Below are 22,861 nucleotides of genomic sequence, written 5' to 3' on the forward strand. Positions count from 1 at the left end.
CCAAAGACAAAGGCAACAACAAGTGAGCTCGTGAAGGCACGGGGGGGGGGATGGTTCGCCAACAGGTCTTGCCGCCCGCAATACAGCTCAAACACGAAACGGGGCGGGAACAAGAACAGCAGCAGCAGCAAACAAGTGCTCTGATCCACTTCTCTCACTGACACCTATGATGGAACGTGAGCTGTTACTGCTCGACATTACCCACCCATGTGACGCGGCTGTCCGCCTCGATGTCCTTGGCCCCCTTTGTGTTTCCGCGCAAATCGTTGTCGCAGAAGGTGCCGCCGCCGTGCTTGCACACCCAAATCCCCTCGTACGCGTTCTTGGTGATGGTGTTATGGATGACGTGCGGATTCCCGCCGGTGGTGACAAGCAGGCCGGCGTTCTGGTTGCCGCGGATACGGTTCTCCTCGATGATGCCGGCACCCTTCTCAAAGATGTAAATGCCAGCCTCCTTGCCGCTCTCGATGACGTTGCGGGTGATCTTCGGTGCGGCGGTCGTCTTCACCAACACGCCGGCCTTGCCGTTCTGGCGAATCTCGTTATCGGAGACAAACGGCGCTGCCTTGTCGCAGCAGAAAACACCAGCCTGTACGTTGGACAGAACGCGATTCTTGCGAATAACCGGCACCGCGGACGCCCCCTTAACGACGATGCCGCAGCCCGCGTTCTGCGCAATCACGTTGTACTCCATCAACCCCGAAGCATCTTGGCAAAATATTCCTGCCTCGGCACCGTCGGTGATGTGGTTGGCACGAATGCGCGGCGTCGCATCCTTTCGGAGCAGAAAAGCGGCAAAACCGCAGCCAGAGAACGTGTTGCCCTCGTAGAGGCCTCGCGACTTTTCCATGACAACAATGCCGGCTGCGGTGACGTCGATGAAGCTGCACTTGGTTATGATCGGCTCCATGGACATGACGTCCGCGTCCTCTGCACCCTCATCGGCGCCGTTCACCAGGCTTGAGCGAGCGACCAGGCTCGGAGATTGCGGCGGACGTGACGACCGCGCGCCGGTCGCGGAGGGGTTCTGTCCGTTGGTGGCAGAAGAGGGGGTGTGCTTGCTCCCGCCCACCGTCACGCCACTTCCCTCGACGCACGAGATGCGACACTTGTGCAGTCTCCACTCGCCTCCCGTGATAGACACGGCGGTCGGCCGCGACGGCTTTTTTGCAGGCGCCGATGTCATTGCGTTTGCGTCTGTCTGGTGGAGATTTGTGTCCAGTTTGAGCAGCTTGAAGCAGAAGCGGCCGACATGGCGCAGGATGAAGTTTTCCACACTACCCCTACCAGAGTGGCAGTGCAACGCAAATGGGCTGTCCGCCACCTCCAGCATCGGCGGCGGTGACTCACCAACAAGTTTGATGCTGTCCGGCAGTCGAGATGTAAGCACAAGCGGCACCGTGTGCGTTGTGTTACCGGCGACGAGGATTTTGCGAATGTGCGGCATGCTCTCAACCACCCGTAATGCCTGGGCGAGGCTCGGCACATCATCTGGGACACGCAGCACCGTCTCTGCTACGGCCGCGTTGATGCCAGACCCGTCGCGGGGCCCCTGCAATCCCTGCGTCATGGAGAAGTCAGACATGGATACGCTACGCCCCGGCAGCGCCAGCTGAAAACGGGTGAATGTCCTGCTGTTCATCTCGCGCTCGCGCGGCAGCGTGCGGGAGTGGCTGCTGTTGCTGGACGGAAAGACGACGATGTTCTGCATGCTCGCCCGCGTCTGGTCTGAGGTGTTTGCCGGCGAAGGTCCCCGCGAGAAGGACAGCGTTTTCTGCTGCTGCTGCTGCTGCTGCATCGGCGTCGCCGACAGAGGCAGGGAGGAGGCGCCGTTCATGCTGTTCACAATAGACGACATGTTCGTTCGGTCGTGGCTTTGGCGCGAGTGGTGCCTGTGACGGGCACGATCACATCCGGCGCAGAAGGCAGCTTTGCAGCTCGAGCACATGACGCCGGCGACTTCGACTTCGCAGACGTCGCAGAGCGCCTCTGTTAGTTTCGGACAGCTCATCCCCGCAAAGAGCGTCGCGGACATGCCGGGGTGCGGCGAGGTGGCGGTGATGCTCGCCAAGCGGTGCAAAATGGAGGACGGGGTGGGGCGGTCTTGCGGCTGGCGCTGCAGCATGTCCCGCAGCAGAGTAGCCAGCTTAGTGGAGTAGCCCATTTTGGTGATTTGCGGAATCACTGTGTCCACCACTTTCGGGTTCTCTAGCAACATGCTGTTGATCGGCTGTTCGCGCAGCGTCAGAAGCTCGAGCAAGACGACGCCGAGACCCCAGATGTCCACCTTGCCGTCATAGCGCTGCTGCAGCATGCGCTCTGGCGCTAGATAGTAGGGTGTCCCCACCGCCGAGTTGCGGCCAAGCCCGACCGTCGCCGCCAGGCCAAAGTCACCGACCTTGATGTTCTTGTACTCGTCGAAGAAGATGTTCGTCGGCTTCAGGTCGCGATGCAAAAAACCCTTATTATGAATGAACTGTAGCGCGGCCGCAGCCTGCTCGAGCCATGACACCGCCTGCGCCTCTGCGATGCTGTGGCTACCCGTCTTCATGAACTCCTGTCGCGTCTCCCGAACGAGCCCTTGCATGTCACCGTTGCTACAGAGCTCCATCACGAGACACACGGCGATCTCCTCCTCGCCGAGCCAGTGCGCTCCTGCCTGCTGCCGGTGCTTGCTGAGCAGCGAGGTCGGAACAACGCGGGTGGCGCCGCTCTGCGGCTTTCCTGTCGGGGCGTTCGACGAGGCTTCTGCAGCCGCCGGTTTCCATCCACTGTCGGCGGCGCAGCCGTGGTCGAGCTCGCTGTTCGACAGGCTGCAAAGGAAGAGGCTGTCTTGCTCTCGCTGCTGCCCGTTACCACATCCTCCGCTGCCACACGCGCCTTCGCTCTGTGCGGCGAACTCACGGCGGAGCTTGACACTGTTGAAGACCAGGAAGAAGTCGACGTAAGAGACAATGCTGGGGTGGCGCAGCTGCAGCAGCACCTTGATCTCCTTTAGTGCCATGTTTACCTGCTCCTGGTCGGTGCAGCAGATCACCTTCATCGCATAGCTCGTCTTCGAGGTGCGGTGCTCCACCTCGTACACGACACCTTGGGCGCCATCGCCAATCTTCCGCTTAATAGTGTATTCCTCCATTTCTCGAGGGTCCGCGAGTGGTGACGCTTCGCTTGATGTCTGGGGGTACGCCGGGAAGCGTCAATCAACGAGGGCGAAGCACAAAACACCAACACCAAAGAGGGACTTGAACACTGATGGCAACTCTTTAAGAGGAAGGACCACGCGCAGAAGCAGACACACAGAGAGAGAGAGAGAGAGAAAGAGAGCCCAAGCACAAAGAGTCTGCCTACAGTGGAGAGCGGCAACACACACGCACACAAAGAACGAGATCGAAGCTCGAGAACAGCCTTACCACATCAGCACGAAGGCCGAGGATGCTCGTCACAATAAAATGCGTTGTGCACCGCAAATTAGCCAAGTTGTTCGGAATATCTTTGCGAAAAAGCTGCCGCCGTACCTTCAGGGACGCGAGCACGGTGAGCCACAGAAAAACAAAAAGACAAAGGTCTAAGGAGTACGTACGAGAACGTGTGCCTGTCAGTACTCCTTGAGGCAGGCAGATAACTCAAGGAAACGCCAAAGCGAAAAGAGAACGCGCGAAATTGAGGAGCGTGAATCTATGATAACTCTAAACTCGAAGAAAGAAGGAGAGGAGGTCTGATACAGCCACCAACGCCGAAACAAAACAGCGAGAGAGAGACAGAGACAGAGACAGAGAGAAGTCGGACGCTGTTCGATAACTGAAGGAGGAGAAGAAAAGGGTGGTGGTGGTGTGTGTGTGTGGGGGGGGAGGGGTGTATTTCCTCTCGTGCTAGGTGAAGAGGTCTGTGGATGCTTCACCGCAACCTCAGTTTGAATTCTAAGAGAGCAACAAACAAAGAAACGGTTCTTCTGAGTCGCTGTTCGTGTGCTGTGAATGAAGTCGCGATATACATATATATTACATTGTATATATATATATATATGTGGTTTAGCCGAGTGGCGAGCGATCAGCGTCGACAAGACGTCAACAGGCGAGATGGAAAACAGCTGCTGCTCAATTAGTGCCGTCTCGCGTCATCTCCTTTGGCGTGTTCTGGTCTATGCGTATGTGGGCATAGATGGGTAAGGGGTGGGGGTGGTAGAGCCGATGGCCAAAGTGCATGCCAGAGAGTCAAGTGGTAGAGCGAAAAGGCACACACCATCCCGGCGCGTATTCGTGGCTCGGGTATTGACTAGGACGTGTGGCAGCGTACACTGCGCCATTCGCATACCACTCCTGACATGTAGACTGGCAAAGGGTGCAACAGCACCTGTCTGCGCCGTCCCGTTTTCTGCAGAGTTTTTTTCTCGCGGTGAGATGAGAAGCGTCACTGTCGGTGTACAGCGTCCACGCTGTGCGTCCAAAGCACAAGGGGATCGATAGGGTTCGTATCTGCGTTTTTTTTTGTTTGGTGGTGATGGTGGTGGTGGTGGTGGTGGTGGTGGTGGGGAGAAGAAACAAACCCAAGACAACAACAACACACAAGCAACCCTCCAATGACGTCGGGCGATCGAGTGCCCCACCACGGATAAACAACAAAGCCAATTACAGAAACATCTCGGTCAAACTGTCAGCCTCGCCTACCCATAGCAATGCTCCTCCCGCTTTTCGCACGCTTACGTCGTTTGCTCCCTGAACTCCATCGCCTCTAAGACACGTATCTCACGCTGAAGGCAGCGCTCAATACACGTCGCAAGGCGAATCCTTGTCACCAGTGGCCACGTGCGGCTCTGCGCACGCGACGCCACGTAACTGATGTAGTCAGCCGACGGATTGTTGACCAAGTTCAGGTAGTCCGGCACCGCCTTCATGACGGAGTCGATTGGCTGGATGGTCAAGTCGCCGCTGTAGAACTGCGCAAACAGCATAAAGAGCATTTCAAAGCGGCCGAAACGTGGAAGGAGGTGCACGCTGAACAAGACGGTCAACACCCATCCGCACACGTCCACCCATGCAAACCACAGCCGTGCTAGCCACGAGCCGCTTGTGGCGGTGATGTGGTGCGAATCGGGGGGGCGTAGAAACGGAATCACGTACGGGTTCACCTGACTCACAATGAGGTAGTTGACACCGAAGAGCTGAATTAGCAGTCGTCGTGGGATATCCTGAGCTATACTGCCGTCGCACCACAGCTCTCCGGGCAGGTACGGCGCAAATGTGCCACCGCCAAGGGAGGACTTCTCGATCAGCTGAACGGCTGTGAAGAGTCCCGGTAAGGCGCAGCTGGCACTCACTGCACTCCAAATCACAACATCCGGAGCCGTCACGTAGTTGAGCAGCACATGCCGATCCGACGGCATGCCCTCCTGCTGGCTACGTGTCACGGACACATTCAGAACCTTTCCACTGAGCTGGTACGCCTCCAGAAACGTCATGTCTCCACATTGACCCCGCATGCAACCCATGAGTGACCGCACATCCATCAAGAAGCCCGTCTTGAAGAAGCGCTTCAGCTTGCCAGGAAGGTCACTGTCTTCGCCGAACGGGGACATGTGCATCGCCTCGGTCGAAAGGACGTGTGACTGCATAAACGCGTGAAGCTCGTCTGGCGACTTGGTGCAGATCATCGCGGCGATGATGGAGCCGGCCGAGGAGCCGCAGAGAATGTCAGGCAACACACCCGCCTCGTGCAGCGCGCGCGCCACGCCGGCGTGGTAGGTGCCCATAGAGGAGCCGCCGCTGAGCACGAGCGCCGTTCGACCATAGGAGTGCAGCACCTTTTGCAGCACCTTGAGACGATGCCCTACTGTGGCTACCGCTGGGTGGTACGCAGAGCAGCGCCGCTGATGTGCGTGGTACTGCTGCGGCGATGCGGACGGCGATGCACAGCCGTCCAGGAAGCGGCACAGCGACGCACAGGAGCTGCGAAGTTGACGAGCCAGGGCCACCTCCGGCGAAGGACGCGCTGCGGCCATAGGGTTGGCCGAGAGCGGCGACGCCACCGATATGTGCGCCCCGAACGACAGCGAGGCAGTTGCGTTCCCCGCAGTCGTGTCTTCAGTGCGCAAGAGAGGCGACAACAGCAGCGACACACTTGAAAAATCCCCTGCGGCCTTTGCGTCATTGTTCGTCTGTGGATTCGCGAAGGCGGGTGATACCGGCGCGGGGACCAGCGCAGCGTCATCCCCCGCGAACAAGATGCTCTTGTCCCCCGCCATCGTAGAGGCGCAGGTGGGCATCGTTCCAGTGCTTGTGTCTGTGAGTGGCATTGCCGCGGAAGCGGCGCTGCTGACAAGACAGTGCCCAGACGCGGGTGTGCTGTGCTGCCGGCTCAGTGCTGCAGTGGCAGTCGCCCATGGCGCTTGAATCGTGGGAATTGTCTTCCGCAACTGCGCTTGCCAGACCTGCTGAATCTTGGCCGTCACATCTACCGCCGGCAGCGCCGCAGACGGCAACGAGTGCGTCGCCGACGACACCGACGGAGATGTACCGGCAAGCAACGGCGGACGCACCTCAGCGCCGGCGCTCGCCTCCAATCGCACCCAGCAGGGACGCAAATCTCGCAAAACGGGCGCGGGCGATACCGGAGGCAAGGTGCGGTCCGCTGCAGCGCTGCTGCTGTCGCTCCCCGCAGATTCGCCATGCCACGTCCCGGCGGCGTAGGCCGTGATAAGGCACTCGATGCTGTCCGTGTAGTCCTCGAGGCAGTGCGGAGCGCTGTTGTAGTAGCGGTAGATCGATGCGTCCATGAGACCGTGCGCGTTGCGCTTCAGCAGCGAGCACAGGAACGTCTCCATGGCGTACAAGTTGTTCGTCCGGACGAGGTGCTGCGCCGCGGTGGCGTCTACAAGAAGGCCGACTGCGTTGCAGCGATCCAGTGGAGGGGCGTCCTGCGCCCACTTCGCCACACCGCAGTAGTGGTCCAGACTCGCCGCGGCTTCGACAAAGGTTTTGTAGCTTTCAGTCGTATTCATGACGGACAGGAAGCGCTGCGTCGTGCGACGGAACTGCACACGAGCGGGGTAGTCGTTTAGCCATCGTAGGAGAGCAAACAGACGGCCGAGTACGCCCTGCGCGAGGTCTAAGAGAACAGAAAGCGAGAGCACTTGCCGCATTAGGTAACCAAGGACATGACCAAGCGCGGCGGAGGCTTCTTGCACACGCGTGAAGCGCGTGCGCAGCGACGCGGCTGGCGGAAGCAAGGGCTTTCTGCGTGCCCCTGTTGCGAGAGGAAAATGCCGCAATGCCTTTCGCATCGGCTTCGGTCGCCTGCGCTCTTGTGTCCGTGTGTCACCTCCTAAGGCGGATCCCGCTGTGCGCCGACGCAGCACCGACGATGGGGCAGGCGCGTCACGTGGCATCGCTGCGTTCGCGAGCGGTGCTTGACGTGCTGCTTACAAATGACACAATGCGTATGCGACGGGATAGCGCTAGTGCACCCACCAATTGGCACGACCGAAAGTACGGACACAACTCGACCGGAGAAACGACGACAGACGATGACCTCAGCCGTGCTGCCGTGTCTCTGACGATGCATCTAATAGAGAGAGAGAGAGAGAGAGACGAGCCGGTCAATGCATGAATGACCGACGCGACGGAAGCGGCGACAAGGACAACCTAGCAGCCTTAGGAGGAAGAAGCGAAGAGAGACAGAAAATCAATGGAGAAGGTGCACGACCAGCAGAATCACAAGCAGAGCTACAAAGGGCTTTGAAAGAATGATACAGGTGCGTATCGGAAAGACTGTGTGCGGGTTTGTGCTCAGGCGTCGGTCCGTTCACAAGAAATAACCCACACGCGGGCCTCGTCCCCACACGGGCGTAGAGAAGATGTTTTCGAGAAAAACAAGTATAGAGAATGATGATGGGAACGCGGCGGAGAAAGATTGCCTGACATACAAACACGGGGCTGGCAGAAAGAGAGAGAGAGATGTAGTGTGCGCGTATGCCTCAGCACTAACGGAAAGTTTATATACAGTGAGCTGATGGCGGGCATCGAGAGCGAAAGATAGAGCGGACGGTTCGAGAGGGTGGCCAGACAGTGAGGGCCGTGGACAGGAATGGGAAGGGAGGTGCTAGCTTCTCGTTTCCCTTCCACAGCATTGCGGCCGAGCCAAGCTTGCATGTCTTCGCCCATGAACTGTGAAACTTCACCGTTCATCGCGTCTCCAAAGTCGAGAATTCGAAGCAGCGGCGGTGCTGCTGCTTTGCGTTCGCTGTCCCGTTCTCTTTGGATGCGTCGTCTTTTTACCCAGATAATGTTTTTTTCTTTTTTTTTGCGGGTATGCGATGTACATTTTCCTCAAGCGCTGCTTCAGGCAGCGTCTGCCGATGTGAATGAGGGATGGCGTCCCTCACGGTACCACCGATCAGAGCAGCAACAGGGAACAGCGCACACAAAAAAAAAACAAAGAGAGAAACATCATCCGCCGTGGCCTCACCGTCCACCACACGCTGTGAGGGGCAACGGTAGGCACGTACCACATCCGCAGAGACTGCGTGCATTTTCATCTTCTCATCATGCGTCTACGTGGCGTGTTGGAGAACGTGCACGTCTCCGCTGGCCAGCCCTGCCACCAAGAATGGGCGGAGAGGGTGCCAGGCAAGAGAAGTGACGTACGAGTCGAACCCACGCAACACGTCGAGAGCGACGCCACCGCAACCGCCACGAAGGTCGTACATGTAAACCGCATTATCCTGGCTCGCTACTGCCACCACGCCGATCCCAGGAGCAACCTCGAGCGCCAGCGATGGAATGCCTGTGTTCGAGTGCTGCGTGAAGAGCTGCACCGGCTTCGCTATGCGCACATCCCAAAGCGCCGCAGTGCTGTCGAGCGACGCCGACATGAAGAGATGCGCGGCACCACTGTCTACATCGGCTGCGGCGTAGCGGCTCGTGCGGCCTGTGGCGACGCGGTAGATACCGCGCGTGTGCGTTGTCCCCTCGCGCCAGAGCACCGTGTTCGCCGCCACATCCAGCACCTGCACCTCCTTTTCCGAGGTGGCCAGGAAGATAAGGTTGCTGGCGAAGTGGTTCACTGCTGTAGCTGAGGTTATGGAGTGACCAGTGCCGACAGAGAACCTGTACAGAGGGGCTTGTGAGAGAACTTTATCCGCTTCGGAGGTGCTCGACGGCGCTGCTGTCGCCAGCGAAGAGCAGATGCCGCCAACATTACGGCGAAGCTCGAGTGCATCTGCCGCGCATGAGAGCAATAGCTTGTCAAGGTAGAAGAACTGCGCTGCCACAATCGGTTTCCCCGGCGCTGGGCGCGCCAACTTGGCGCCGCTGCAGCCCACGGTGCACTCCGCTAGTGGTGTGTCCCGTGCTCCGGGTGACCAGAGCCGGAGGCAGCCTTCCGCACCGGCAGAGAGGATGAGAGGATGCTGACGCGACAGGTTTGCATCGATTGCGGTGACAGCCGCAGCGTGACCAGCCAAGATGCGTCCAGCGACTCCGTCCGTCCCCCTTGTGCGCGCGATGGGGAAGTGCAGTTGCCTTATTCGACTGTCAGCACCGGCGGTGATGAGGGCATCGCCGGCGGTGGCAAACGCGGTCGCCACGACAGCACGCGTGTGAAGGCCACGCAAGGCGGAGCTGGAGGCCTCCATGCGTGTCAGTGTTGCACGTCCGACCCCGAAGATGGAGGCGAAGTCGTACTGGAAGCGAAGCTCGTTTGTAGACGCTACTGCCGAGGCTGACACTGCCCCGAATGCCTGTGCCTTGCGGTCGCGGGCCGCGGCTGCCCGTGCCTTTCGCTTGCGCTCCTGCTGCACAGACCAAGGGGCATCAGTGTAACCGCTCCCTTTCGTCGGCTGCCGCCGCCGCGCATCTGACGACAGGAAGGGTCGCTGAGCAAGCCTTGCACTGGCCACGTTGTCTAACCATGTGGCTGGCAGTGGGGTACGTGCGTGTACAATGTCGTTGCTAGCCGCTTTCCCCTCCGCCGAGCGCACCTTCAGTGTGTGCTGCGTGTCGACGTCCCGCCGAGAGAAGTAGAGGACGCCGTCAAACACGTTGATGTACGCCCAACGGCCATTCGACCCACCCCGCATTGCGACGTCGCCGAGCGCAGACGTCCCTGCGGCAGCCGCCGCTCCTGCCTGCACAAGCGGCGTTGTCAAGAGCTGCGTGTACGCGCTTTCCAGCTGAAACGTGAATCTGCTGTAGTAGACGACGCCGTGCGATGTGCACACCGTGATAAGATGAGCACCGACACAGACGTCAAAGATAGTCACCACCGGCGGCGCTGCAGTAGATGCCGCCGCATCTGGAATCCCGAGGCGATCCCGCATTGCAGCCTGCGACAGCCCACTGCGACGACGCAAGCTGGCGAGCGCCGCTTCGTCCGAGGAGCGAATGAAGGCGGCGGTGATGGCGTCCCGCACATTCCAGGTGCGCAGTGCTTGCAGTTGGTGTCCGTTCAAGAGTTGCACGGTGCCATTGGAGAGCCCTAGCACCACTAAGCTTTCCCCGTAGACGCCGCTGTGGCTACAGGCGAGAGAGGTGACGCGAGCGGTGCGGGCGCATATGTGTCCGTCCACCATCAGCTGCAGTTTCACTGCCATCGGCGACGCATTTGGTGGGCACGCGACGCGCATGTGGGCGTCCTCGCTTACATCGCTCGACTCTTCTCTATTCACGCATCGAAGGAGTACGAGATGGTTGACATCGTCTACAACGAGCAGCTGTCGTGCTCCAGTGAAGCAGGTGACGGAACACCCTTGCGTTGACGCGCCGAGATGGGTGCAGTCGAAGCTTGCCAGGTGTGGTTCAGCGCCGTCCTCATCGTCATTCGAGGCGTCACCGAAAATGTTACTCAACAGCAGGAGAGCCGAATCCGTGCACACCGCCGCTATAGAGGCGTCACTGTTGAATACCACACCACGCACATCGCCAACCGTGCAAGCGATGCGCCTCATCTCCTCCGCCGTAATGACGACCTCATCGCGACTCGCATCGCCAAGTGCGTCGGCGTCGCCCATCCGCAAAAATGTCGGGCTCGGCGTGTGCTCGATCTCAAGGAGTGCCATGAAGGTTGACGACACCACTGCAATCAGCGACGCATCTGAAGAAACGACCATGCACTCCACGTGGCGGTCCAACTGCGCCACGGCTACCGGGTCGGTCGGCTCACCGTCGCCTTCACCTGTCCGCCAAGTGTACAGCACGCCACTCGCAGATACCCACCACAAAGCGTCGTGCGTGATGCAGAGGCTTCTCGGTAACACCCCATCTACATTCACGTTCGCGGACCACATCGCCTTCCACAATACCGCTCAGACTTCGCAGAAGGGCAAATGGACAACAAACATGTGTGTGTGCGTGTGTGTGTGTGTGTGCCATCTCGAACCCGCGGAAAGGAGCGTTCCAACAAAGGAAACCGCCAAGACGCGGCTCGCGCCGGTGCACCGCGCGGCTGCGACAGACGACCTCCTTCAAAAAAAGACCGAATAACAAAAGGCTTGCGTGCGCATGGAGCTGACACTCGGTCACCGCTGATTATGTCACGACAAGCGTGCTTGCCGCTGTATATGTGCACGCGTCTTATTCTCTGCTGTCGCGAGGTATGTGCGCTAGTGAATGGAGATGCGCCTGGCAACAGGTAGCGCTTCGACCCGCCCCTTAAGAGCCAGGGAGAAAACAGTGAACGAGAAAGCAACCATCACGAGCGATAGGCCAAGTTGTAGGAGGGGAGAGGGGGTCCCACGTGCACCGTTGGAGAGAACCGAGGCGATCTACGCACAGAGCACCAAGCCAAGTAGATGAACAAAGGCAGAGTCAACGCTGCTGCTTGCGACACGCGCTACACGTACCAAAGGCGCGGCTCCGGAAGACAGCATTGCCAGGCGCCAAAACTTACCGTGCTGTTCCTTTACCTGGTCATTGTGTAGGCTTATGCGTGCTCATCTCAGCAGACCGAGAAAAAAAGAGGAAAGACACATCCAACGGCATCACCAAGTGCAAGGGGGGGGGGCGGCGACACTACACTCCGTGTGCAGTCGGTCTTTCACGGTAAGGCAGACGGTCAACATCTCTACTGGTCCTGCTCCATCTCAGATTCTAGGAGCTGCACGTGATGCAGGAAAAGCTCGTTCCGGGTTACCTGCTGCATGTCTGCAGCGGTAAGCCATGACGTCACATCCATCTCTTGGTCTCCGGTGACAGCATCACCGACGCCGAGGCGCGAGTCAGTTGTCCGACTGTCGCCTCCGCATGCGAGAGGGATCGCCGTCCGGCTTGCCAGTTCGTTTTGAAGCACCACCTCCAGCTCTGTTAGCTGTGCAAGTAGGCTCTCCGTCTCCTGCCTTGTGGGGGTGCCCACGCCTCCTGCGCCCTCTGAGCCGTCGTCTGACGTCCCGTCTGAGTCACTTGCACTCGACGAGTTGTCGAGCACGTTGGGTGAAGCAGCTCTGCGTGCCGCTGGGGCGGGCCCCGCATAGGATGCGCGCACATCGTCGCGCTGTGCCATGTTCGATGCTGCGTGCCTTTGCTCTCTTGCGACGTCACGGAGAGCTTGTCCAAGCCACTCAGTCGACGAGCCACGGTAGGATGATGGAAACGGCGCGAAGAGTCTCCGCTCCAGCTGCTCCAATGCGGCACCTCGGCAACGCCGCAGGGGATCGGCCGTGTCACCGCTCGCGACCGGGAGCGCGGACACCGTGGAAGCGACGCCATCCTCCTCTCTACCTGTGGCACGTGTATCCGCAGCATCTTCAAGAGAGTACAGCTCGGCAGCCTCACGCTTGGCTTTTCGCATGCGCTCGCGAATCCATCCGCACAGTTTATCTTTCCGCAGACTTTGCTCTTCATTCCACATCGGTAGGCCTACAGGTGGCGCCGCCGCAGCGCCTCTTTGTAGCGCGGCCGTCCAGCGCGTCACTGCCCAGGTCACCTTTATCCCCAGCACTACCTCCTCCTCGGTGGGTGGGGGAAGTCTGCTCGACACAGCGGCCGGGTCGATGCGATGGCCCATGTCGCCTGCACGGCGTGTGACGTCTGAATGCCGCCGCATAAGCGCGAGCATTAGCGCGGACGGAAGCTCCGACTGACACAGCAGCTGCGTAAAAACGTAGCGGGAAACGGGCGCAAGCGGGACTCGCACATACCCGTCTCCGGAAAGCAGCAGGTCATACTCGCAAAACAGCTCTGTCAGACGCGACGTCTCGTCACGAGCGACAAGACGCTGCCGCTCCAGCAGGTCTGTCGACGATAGACCTGACTTCACTGGCCGCAGGAACGCAGTGGGACTAGCCGCTGGGGCCACTAGACCGGTGGCGCGATCTGTAGAGCTCTGGGCCGCGTCGCAGCCGCCGCCCTCCACCGGGAAGAGGGGACAGTCGACGGTGTGGTAGAGAAGACATTCGTGCAACACAGAGGACGGCGCACCCCTGAGAAACAGCGCCATCGCGGGTGGCACCACCGTAGTCATCCGATGCAAACGGCGGGACTCTATTCGCCCTTCAACCTCGTTGCGGAGGTACGCCCTCACGCTATGTGAGAGTTCCCTCTCCAGAATAGCGTGCGTCAACGCCTCCTCAAGTGTTTGGCTCGAGTCACGGCAACTCGCGGGATGGCGGGACAGCTGGGGGCACCCATTCTCCATCCGCGACAGCTCCAGCATCAGAAAGGGTTCCACAAGCCTGGTCGCAGCCTCGGAAGGGAGTACGGCCACAATCCCCCCGCTCACCCACCAACTGCGACCCTGCAGCGCTCTGTGGTGGTCCCACGCATTGTGGACCCCCCACCGCGTGAGAAAGTCGTCTTGCGTCGCGGCTGTCGCCTCGATCTCGTCCGATAGCAGCACCAGCAGTGCCTCCTCCCGCGTGAAGTGTTCGAGTTGCCACGAGGGCTCGTCGGTTTCGCCCTCGCCGAGGGTCGCCGCAAGCGGTGACGATGCGTGCGCAGGAGACAGCTCGCCACGGCAAACACGGCACACCTCCATGTGAGCTGCGATGGCATTTGGCCACGCAACGCACAGTTCCATGAGCAGCAGTGCGACGAGGTCGACATCCTCCTCGTTGTTTCCCACGTCAAGGAGCGCCGAGAAGAAGTAGAAGCACGGCGGCGCGGCAGCCTTTGCTCGTTGTGATGCACCTGCATTCTCCAGGACACTTGCGGGGGCTCCGTCTACATGCGTTCGACGAAGTGCACGAAACAGCGCGTCTCGTGTCCACAGATATCCGCCAGAGGTGGCGTGACAGCAAGAAGCACTACGCGCGCGAACGCACTGCTGAAGGTGCCACACAGAGGGTGGGTACGTGGCTACGCCGCCGTCACCGCTGCGAACCGCTACAAGGACAAAGACCCGCATTAGCGCGTCGAATACGCATCTTTCAGCCTGCCTACGGCAACCGGTTGAGGGTATCACCAGCAAGCGCAGACGCGGGCGAAACACAACAAAAACAAAACGCGCGCGGGTATACAATTCCAAACAGAGAGCGGGACATAGCAGCCGGGAGAGAGAGAGAGAGAGGCACAGTGGAAGCGAGAGCGGACGTGCAGTGAGCAGCCTCGCCCGTTTACTTGGGCCCACAGGGTCCTTCTCTCTCCATTGAGAGGTTCAGTCATCATGTCGCATATCGCGGATGCATATTTTGTTGTACGCGTATGCGTGTGTGGGCGCGCAGACGCATCATGGGCGCAGTCGACGTTCGATGTCTTTGTTTTTGTTGCCCGTTTCCTCTCTCATGTGCTCTCGTGAGAGGACTCGTGCCATACGACGACCCTGTCGCCTTTTTCATTTTTCATCGGCCATTTCTGTGTTTCCTCTGAACAACAACACAAGGACTTCGAAATGTGTTCTAAAGCGGGCCCCGGTCGCTCTCTCTCTCTATCGCCAAAGGTCGATCCGCGCGCTTGGACAAACTAATGTACGCAATCAAAATGGCATCTGCAAGCCCATGTATACGCTGCTGAGTGCGTGTGTGAGGGAAACGAGTTGGAGAAAGGGTACGCCTTAACAAATTAACAAAAAGGTCATGCAGCAGATAAAAAACGTTCAAAATGTTGCGCAGAAGACACACGAGCACCGTGTGAATCTCACGGCGGTACACAGATCCAGCTCACGAGTCTGTGTAGCTACACGCAAGACACAAGTTTTCTTTGTGTCTGTCTCACCGTGTTCATTTCCTGTAAGAGGGCATGAGACTCAACGCCATTCTACCCCACGACCCGGCCACGGGCCCCATGCGCCTGGTCCAAAGCAGCGCTAGACACACGCAAAGCACAGCAAGGCGGCGACGCAGTCATGTGCGAGCACGGCCCCGGCCTCAAACGCCACCCACCTCACGCGCGTCAGGCCTCCCGCCCCTCCGCCCCTCCACACACACACACATACACACACCACTGGGCCAATGCGAGGGGGTCGGGTGATAGGTTGCGTTCGAGCCAGGCTGACACACTGCCCATCATGTGGATGGCGCAAGCGTGTGTACGGTCGCCGCTCGCTCCAGCAAAGCACTGTCCATCACCTGGCCGCCGACAGCACCAGCAGCAATACATCGCTCCGGCCTCCCTACGTCGTCGGCACTTGGGCCCTGTCAGCACCAGACGTGGCTTGGGACCGGCAGCGGATATATAGGGGGCGAGGGAGGCGGCTCGACTTCTCCTCCGCAGAGACAGGGCACCACTGGACCCTGAGGATACGACGCGCGGAGCTGCCCTCGTTCTCGTTAGGGAAGAGATCCGGAAGCATGACCAGAAACAATGCGCAGGGAAGAACCAGTCGAGTGTACGCCAGGTGAGATCAACGGGCGCACGCGGAAAAATCGCCCCTTCCCCTCCGGGCGGTTTTCATGCTTCAGAAACCTCGTCCAAGATGAAATAGGATGTGAACGGAAGACGGCGCGATACGTGATCGAGAAAAGGGGGGAAACTAGGCCTTCACAAAACAGTCATGATCTTTTGCGGCAGAAGCGCGCAAGTACTCGGTTGACTTTCCGTGAGAGGGAAACACGTTGAAGCTCTTTGCTCTCCGCCGCGCCACGCTCCCCACCCTTCTCTACTCATGATCCCTTTCGTCCGTTTCAGCTTGCTTCTGCGCCTTCCCATCCACTGCCGTGGGTTGCACGCTCCATCTCCATGTGGCGCCACAGCAGGAGATGTGTTTCACGATTATCGTCTGCCAGGACAGACTTCACGACTAGAGCGAGCGTGGGCCATGTACTCGCGTTTGCCGCGCCATTACAGCGCGCACGGTGAGGCGTTGTGTGCGCGTGTGTGTGGTGATACACAACGAAGAGGGTGAGTTGATGAGGTTATCCCGGAGAGGGAGGAAGAGGGACGACTGCTTGAGCAGGCGTGAAATAAAATGTACACAAAGGCAGCGACGCTCAGCGAGGGAGGAGAGAAACAACAACAACGCGGAAGAGGGCATCACAAGCAATGCGGAGAAAGAGCGGGCTGTACATGGGAATGAAGCGTGTAACGCATCCTCTGCCAGAGTCTTTCCGAAGACCACTCCAGTGGCGGCAAGTGAGAAAGCGAGTCGTGTGTGTGTGTGTGTGTGTGTGTGTATGCATGGAGTGAAGGGGCTCTGCCGACATCATCAACTCGGTGCAAAATGGCCGCTCACCGCAAGGGGTGCAGCGGCCGCAAGCGAATGAGCGCAGGCAGCAGAGACGGCTACCTCAGCATTGGTATCACAAGGTCCGGCAAAACAAGATGAGAACCATGGGTGACCCGAGAAAAGACAACGCTCTGCTCACCCGTCCCCCTCCACAGCCCCCTGTCCTTTTCCTGCACCCTTGCCAACAACACTGGCTGGTAGGAACATGCTAGACATCGCACAGCGCCTTCATCCATGCCACCAACACATCAGCCGCGTCGAAAAAGGTACCCAACTGTGACCTGGTAGTGGTGAACAATTTTATGAGCGAGCCAGACATGGCCTCCGTAGCTTCCTCCAGCTTCCCCACGCGATGCGCCATCAGCTGCCCTTCGCTGACGTTCTCGGGAAGATAGAACATCGCCACGTACGAATGGGCGAGAATATCACGCGCGGTGAACAGTGTGTCGGTGACGCGCGAAACGGCCTCCAATGTGGCGCATGTGAGGTCCACCAAGGGCATGTCCTCCTGCTTCAAGGCTCCGCTTGCCACTCCCGGGGCCCGATTCTCATCGATCCGCCTCTGAGCCTTGATCAGTCGCTCTCGCATGGTCGGGTTGTGCACCATCGTTCGGAGCAGTTTCTCATCGCGCTCGGCGCTGTCGAGGTGAAGTGTGTACCGTTCGTAGTGATACGTGAACCTTCTGGAAGCGCCCACGGCCTCTTCGGAGGCCGCAGACCCATGGCGTTCCACGTTGCGGCACGAGTAGTAGTCTCCGCTATGCTGCTTCCAGGGGCCTAGGCACACCCAGCAGAACTCATGCCCGCACTTGCACGTCATATGGTTGCAACCACCACTCTTTTCAATCGTCTTCTTGCACTCCGGGCACTGCTTTGTGCGACTGAGAATATAGGCGAGGTTCGCCCCTTCTTTAGAGCAGTAGCTCTTCCACTGCCGTATGTTCTCGCACGTGGCTGGTCGATGCGGCTCATAGCTGCACCGCAAGCAGTATGACCTGTTGCACAGGAGACACCGCACCCCCTGTCCCTGCAGGGGTGGAACGGGGGCGTAAATCACGGCGGCGCAGCCTTGCGGGTTCGGGCACCAATGCAGCGTGGGGCAAGTTTCTACAAAACTCGTCAGGTATTTGCGGTGTATCTGCTCCAGAATGTTTTTGCTCGCCTCATTTTGTGCTTCGTCGTCGCACTTGGAGAAGAGTTCGCACATGACGGATAACCCAACGACTTGACAACAGCCTTGATCCGGGCATTGGGTGCCGATAAGGTTCTCGAGTATGCGGGACTTGATATGGTCCCGCCAGCACTCGACGCAGAAATAATGCTGGCACGTCGAGAGACAGGCCACCTGCTGCGGATTATATTCCATCGTGCAGATCCCACACACGATGGGACCGCCAGCTTCACCGTGGAGAAGCGTCGCCTCATGCAAGGACGCCTCCTCCGTGATTCCGAGGTCGCTTAGTACAGCAGTAGAATTCTCAAAGTAGCGTTCCACTGCGACGTCTCGCGACCAGCGATAACGGCGCAGTAGTAGCGTGGCCGCACTTGTCGACAGACAGGTCAGATTGACTACCTCTCGTACCACGGCGCTTTGCATCGCCAGCACCTCCGACACGTCCATTGTGCGCTCTTCGCACTGCACATATTTCTGCTCTGCCGCTACGCTGGCAGACGGCACCACCGTCGCTGCTGCCTCTTGCTCCTCATAGGCATATTCATCCTCGTCCTCGCCGTAGTACTCCTTGTCGTACCCCGGATCATACATGACTTCTTTATCCTTTGTGCCCATGTGGCAATGATCATAGATGTATTGGTGGACGCGTCGGTGTCTGTGCTTCGTTGAGTTATTGAGCTGCCGCCGCTCACCTATGCCGAAGGTCCACAGGTCGTCGCGTTGGCGCAGCACACCGGCAACGGCAAAGAGCAATGCGCAGTGCGTGACGCCGTACGGCGGCGACCACCACGCGTTGAACGTAAAGATCGCAAATCAGCGTGTGTTCTTGAAGAGCCCCCGGGCCAAGGCAGCTCATCCAACAGCACAGAGCAACTGCCGCTGCTTTTGGCGAAGACTCGCCTTTGAGCTTCCGCAGGAGATTTCAAACAAAAAAGTCAGCGAAGATGTGTGTGCGTGAGAGAGAGAGAGTCGTATGGCGTCATGTGTCAGTGGACACACACACACACACACACACGTACGAAAAGCAAATGATAATAATAATAACAGCGCGCGCGTGACAAAACTGCGTTACTTTGCCTCACCAGTAAGAAATTCAGCAAGAAAACGAAATGCCTGTCACAATGACTCCGCCGCTGAGGGAGACGAGGGCGTATGAAGAGCAATCATGTGAAGAGTAGTGCCCATGGCTGCAGAGCACATAAGGCTCAAATTTGGGAAGGAGGCGGGAGGGGGCGGAAAAAGGCTTGATATGCAGCGCGCCGACGCAGGTGTCCAGAAAGAGGAGGGCACAAAGGAAGATCCATAACCAATCATGGGCAGTGAGTACAGCACATGCGAGTAACCGGTAAAACGGTTGCTATCACGGTACTCCGTGCTCTCCCTAGCCTCGTCTCAGTGTGCCGTTGGCGCGTACAAGACACTGATCAACAAGGAAAAGCAGTGTCGCAAAGCCTCTCAAGGCTCAGCAGTAACGCGCCCGTGTTGTGAAGGCTTTGAACCATCCCTCACTCGTCTTCTGGCTTGTCTTTTGCGTTTCCTCAATGCCACGTATATTTATTAATCGCGTGTGCGTGTGCGGGAGGGGAAAAAGCATGCGTCGGTACGATAGGCGTTTTCTGCCGTGTGTCCTTTTGTGTTGTTGTTTCTGTCGGTTTCGGCGTTTCTGGAAGAAATACAACGTCCACTTACACAGCGTACGTACACACTCCGAAAGAGACGCACGCACCTACACACGCGTTGAGTACGCACCATACGCACCCCGTGAATACGTTCGCACACGTCGTTAAGGGTGGATGGACAAGGATCTGAATCAAAACGTTGCAATGATGAGGGAAGGGGGGGGAGAAACGCAAACAAAGTCGACGTCGTGAACGCATTGAGGGCGTCAGCACGCACTCACGCACATGCACATACACACACAACCTCGCCTGCACACGCATACATGCCCAACACACCCGCCAAATCGCATTATTAACAATACAAAAACACAATACAAACAACAAAAAAGGGAGCAACATGTGTATATTCTTTCAGCAAGAAAAATAAGCAGCGAAAGGGAGCACATCGTATGTTTCCCTTCATTTGAAGGCCGAGAAAGAGAGAGAGAGAGATAATGCCACTTGACATCCTGCACAACAGTGTTATGTCTTTATAGTTGCAGAGGCGCGTTGTTGCAAAAAGGAACAGCAAAACAAACACGTACAGGCATGCTGTAGAAAAAAAAAGGAAGCGGAAACGAATAAATAAACGGCATGATTGCTGCCGTGATGGAGAGGCGCAAACAGTGACGCACAAGCGCTCCATCAACGCCCCCGAACGGATGAGCCGCAGAGAGACGTAGCTTTACTCCTTCCTGTCTTAGCATGAACTCATCCATTTGTGTTTTCTCCTGTCCTATTGGACGATGTCTGTGAAAGGAAAGGCGGGAGAAGAAGGAGGCGTTGTCACCGAAAAGCATGCCTTTGATTTTCCTGCTCTGTAAACGGTTCCATTCCCCACACAAGGTTCTCCACATCACTTTCCCCCCCCCCCGCAAGACACATATACATACATAGACTTACAGAGACCGAAAAAAAAAACCGAGCACAACACAGTCGAATGTAACGCTGAAATATGAGCCAGCAACACAGAAATCAACAATCACATGTGTGAGGCAAAGAGTGAAGGCGGAGACCTAATAGGCCGGGAGGGAAAAGCAGCAACCAAAATAATAATAATAACACGATCAAATCCGCTCAGGCGTTCTGCAGAGCAGCGTCGTTGACTGCGATGAGTTGTGTACGTTCAGAGCACACCACCCATGCTTCCCTGAGCGCCACAATCGCTGAAAACAGTGCTGACGAGCACAAACGACGCACTTTCAGCCCTACCCACTAACCAACGCACACGACTTTTTTTTTTAAGAGACATGCTTCTAAAGAAATCACACCTAGATAAGCGTACGAACGGTGCGTCAGAGAGGTGTGCCAGAAAACAAACACACACGCACACACAAAGAACGTAAGGGAGGCTGTGAACGAGGAACGTATTTGACCAAGATCAAGTGCAAAAAAACAGACTACAAAAAACACACACCACTACAACCGCGTCACCCCAACGCTCAGCATCTGGAGAGGAGAACCGGTCGCTTATTTTTCAGAGTATTCGCTCTGTACCATAGGGCATGAGACTCGACGCCATTCTACCCCACGACCCGGCCACGGGCCCCATGCGCCTGGTCCAAAGCAGCGCTAGACACACGCAAAGCACAGCAAGGCGGCGACGCAGTCATGTGCGAGCACAGCCCCGGCCTCAAACGCCACCCACCTCACGCGCCTCAGGCCTCCCGCCCCTCCACACACACACACACACACACACATACACACACCACTGGGCCAATGCGAGGGGGTCGGGTGATAGGTTGCGTTCGAGCCAGGCTGACACACTGCCCATCATGTGGATGGCGCAAGCGTGTGTACGGTCGCCGCTCACTCCAGCAAAGCACTGTCCATCACCTGGCCGCCGACAGCACCAGCAGCAATACATCGCTCCGGCCTCCCTACGTCGTCGGCACTTGGGCCCTGTCAGCACCAGACGTGGCTTGGGACCGGCAGCGGATATATAGGGGGTGAGGGAGGCGGCTCGACTTCTCCTCCGCAGAGACAGGGCACCACTGGACCCTGAGGATACGACGCGCGGAGCTGCCCTCGTTCTCGTTAGGGAAGAGATCCGGAAGCATGACCAGAAACAAAGCGCGAGACAAGTCCGCAGTCTTTTCCGCACGGCAGCGAAAGTGTTACATGGAGAGTCTACGTCAAGACATCCGCAAATACTTACACCAACACCTTCGTGCCATGTATCGGCAAAGTGGACACGACGGCAAAAAAAAGCAGCACGCAAAGATGCCAGCGGAGGGGCGTAGAGGGGGGCGAAAACAGCAGCAGCACCGGCATGGGTAAGAGCAGTATCACGAGCCACGGATGTGAATGACAAAAGGCGATAGCAAATGAAGACACCGTGTTGGAAGTATGTTTAAGGTTATTAACGATACAAGAAGACAAGAACAGCTTTCAACACTCGCCACCGCGGCCGACGCCACATTCCACACGCACTTACACAGCAACCGGGGGTAACGACACCAACGTAGAAACCCATAATAATAATGAGACAGAGAGCAGTAGAGATGTACACTTGGTGCAGTACACGCGCACGACAGAGAAAGAGAAGCGAACGCACACGAACACTTTCGGCGCATACACACGGGCACATACATGAAAACAAAAACAAACACCCACACACAATGATACAAGGACCACCTAAACACACTCACCCACCCTCACACACTCACAGAAAAGGCATTCTCTCTTATTCGGTTTACGTGTGTCCAATGCCATCACAAGTAAGTCAGCAAGCACACGCATACCACGGCCACAGCGGGCCACCTACCCTTGTAGGAATGCAAGTGAATCCTGGTCCGCTAGGACGAGCCGTCCTGCCGTTGCGGCCTGTCAAGCTTCTGGCGGGATCTGCTTGACCATTCTCATCCCTTCTGTGCCATGCATGCTGCCCGATCGGCGCCACACGGAGACCGGGGTGGGCTGCACGCCTTGGATCCCCAAGCGGGGCCGCGTCCAGGGCCGTGCTCCGGCGCGGAGGCGATGGCGTCTGTCGTGCAGATAACAGGAGGTGGGCTAGGCGCATGGCGGGCGAGATCAAAGAGGAAGTTGATCAGCCTCAGGCCATGGCCCTCTGCAGAGCCGGCCTGTATGCCATGCCTTGTCCTCAGTCACCTCAAGCTGCAACATCCCACAACATGGTGTGCTGACTCTCCACATCGAGATGTGGAGAATCCAATGGCGCAACTCGGGGTGCTCTCGCCATGCTTCGGGCATGCACGCCTCATCAGCCGATCCCGGTCGGATGTAGGAGATGCCGCGTGCTTTGGCCACATGCACTGCGGCATTCATTGGTGTAGACCTCCTCCTGCCTTTTTCGTCGATCAATCTTGCTACTTTGGCCTCTGGATGCCTTGTTTAGATGTGACAAAGTGTACCAGCTGTGCTTAGCAGCGCGTCCGAATAATGCTCGAATTTCTGTATCCTGAGGCCTGCTTCACGACGG

The 22,861-nt window shown here is 57.8% G+C and overlaps 5 protein-coding genes across 5 annotated transcripts; all 5 read right to left on the minus strand.

Annotated features, from left to right (window-relative positions):
- Nucleotides 1–184: 184 nt before the first annotated feature.
- LMJF_30_2130 (putative protein kinase) lies at nt 185–3,136 on the minus strand (the record flags this gene model as incomplete). The annotated part of the gene is made up of 1 exon (XM_001684766.1): nt 185–3,136. One exon carries the CDS (start codon nt 3,134–3,136, stop codon nt 185–187), a length of 2,952 nt encoding a protein of 983 aa, XP_001684818.1.
- Nucleotides 3,137–4,696: 1,560 nt separating this feature from the next.
- On the minus strand, nt 4,697–7,135 carry LMJF_30_2140 (conserved hypothetical protein; the record flags this gene model as incomplete). The annotated part of the gene is made up of 1 exon (XM_001684767.1): nt 4,697–7,135. One exon carries the CDS (start codon nt 7,133–7,135, stop codon nt 4,697–4,699), a length of 2,439 nt encoding a protein of 812 aa, XP_001684819.1.
- A 1,410-nt stretch (nt 7,136–8,545) lies between these two features.
- LMJF_30_2150 (conserved hypothetical protein) lies at nt 8,546–11,101 on the minus strand (the record flags this gene model as incomplete). Its single annotated transcript, XM_001684768.1, has 1 exon — nt 8,546–11,101. One exon carries the CDS (start codon nt 11,099–11,101, stop codon nt 8,546–8,548), a length of 2,556 nt encoding a protein of 851 aa, XP_001684820.1.
- Nucleotides 11,102–12,054: 953 nt separating this feature from the next.
- LMJF_30_2160 (conserved hypothetical protein) lies at nt 12,055–14,004 on the minus strand (the record flags this gene model as incomplete). The annotated part of the gene is made up of 1 exon (XM_001684769.1): nt 12,055–14,004. One exon carries the CDS (start codon nt 14,002–14,004, stop codon nt 12,055–12,057), a length of 1,950 nt encoding a protein of 649 aa, XP_001684821.1.
- Nucleotides 14,005–16,795: 2,791 nt separating this feature from the next.
- On the minus strand, nt 16,796–18,376 carry LMJF_30_2170 (conserved hypothetical protein; the record flags this gene model as incomplete). Its single annotated transcript, XM_001684770.1, has 1 exon — nt 16,796–18,376. The coding sequence occupies one exon, from the start codon at nt 18,374–18,376 to the stop codon at nt 16,796–16,798; it is 1,581 nt and encodes a 526-aa protein (XP_001684822.1).
- Between the last annotated feature and the right edge of the window lie 4,485 nt (nt 18,377–22,861).

This window comes from Leishmania major, chromosome 30 (assembly GCF_000002725.2).
Source record: "Leishmania major strain Friedlin complete genome, chromosome 30".
Classification (NCBI taxonomy): Eukaryota; Euglenozoa; class Kinetoplastea; order Trypanosomatida; family Trypanosomatidae; genus Leishmania; species Leishmania major.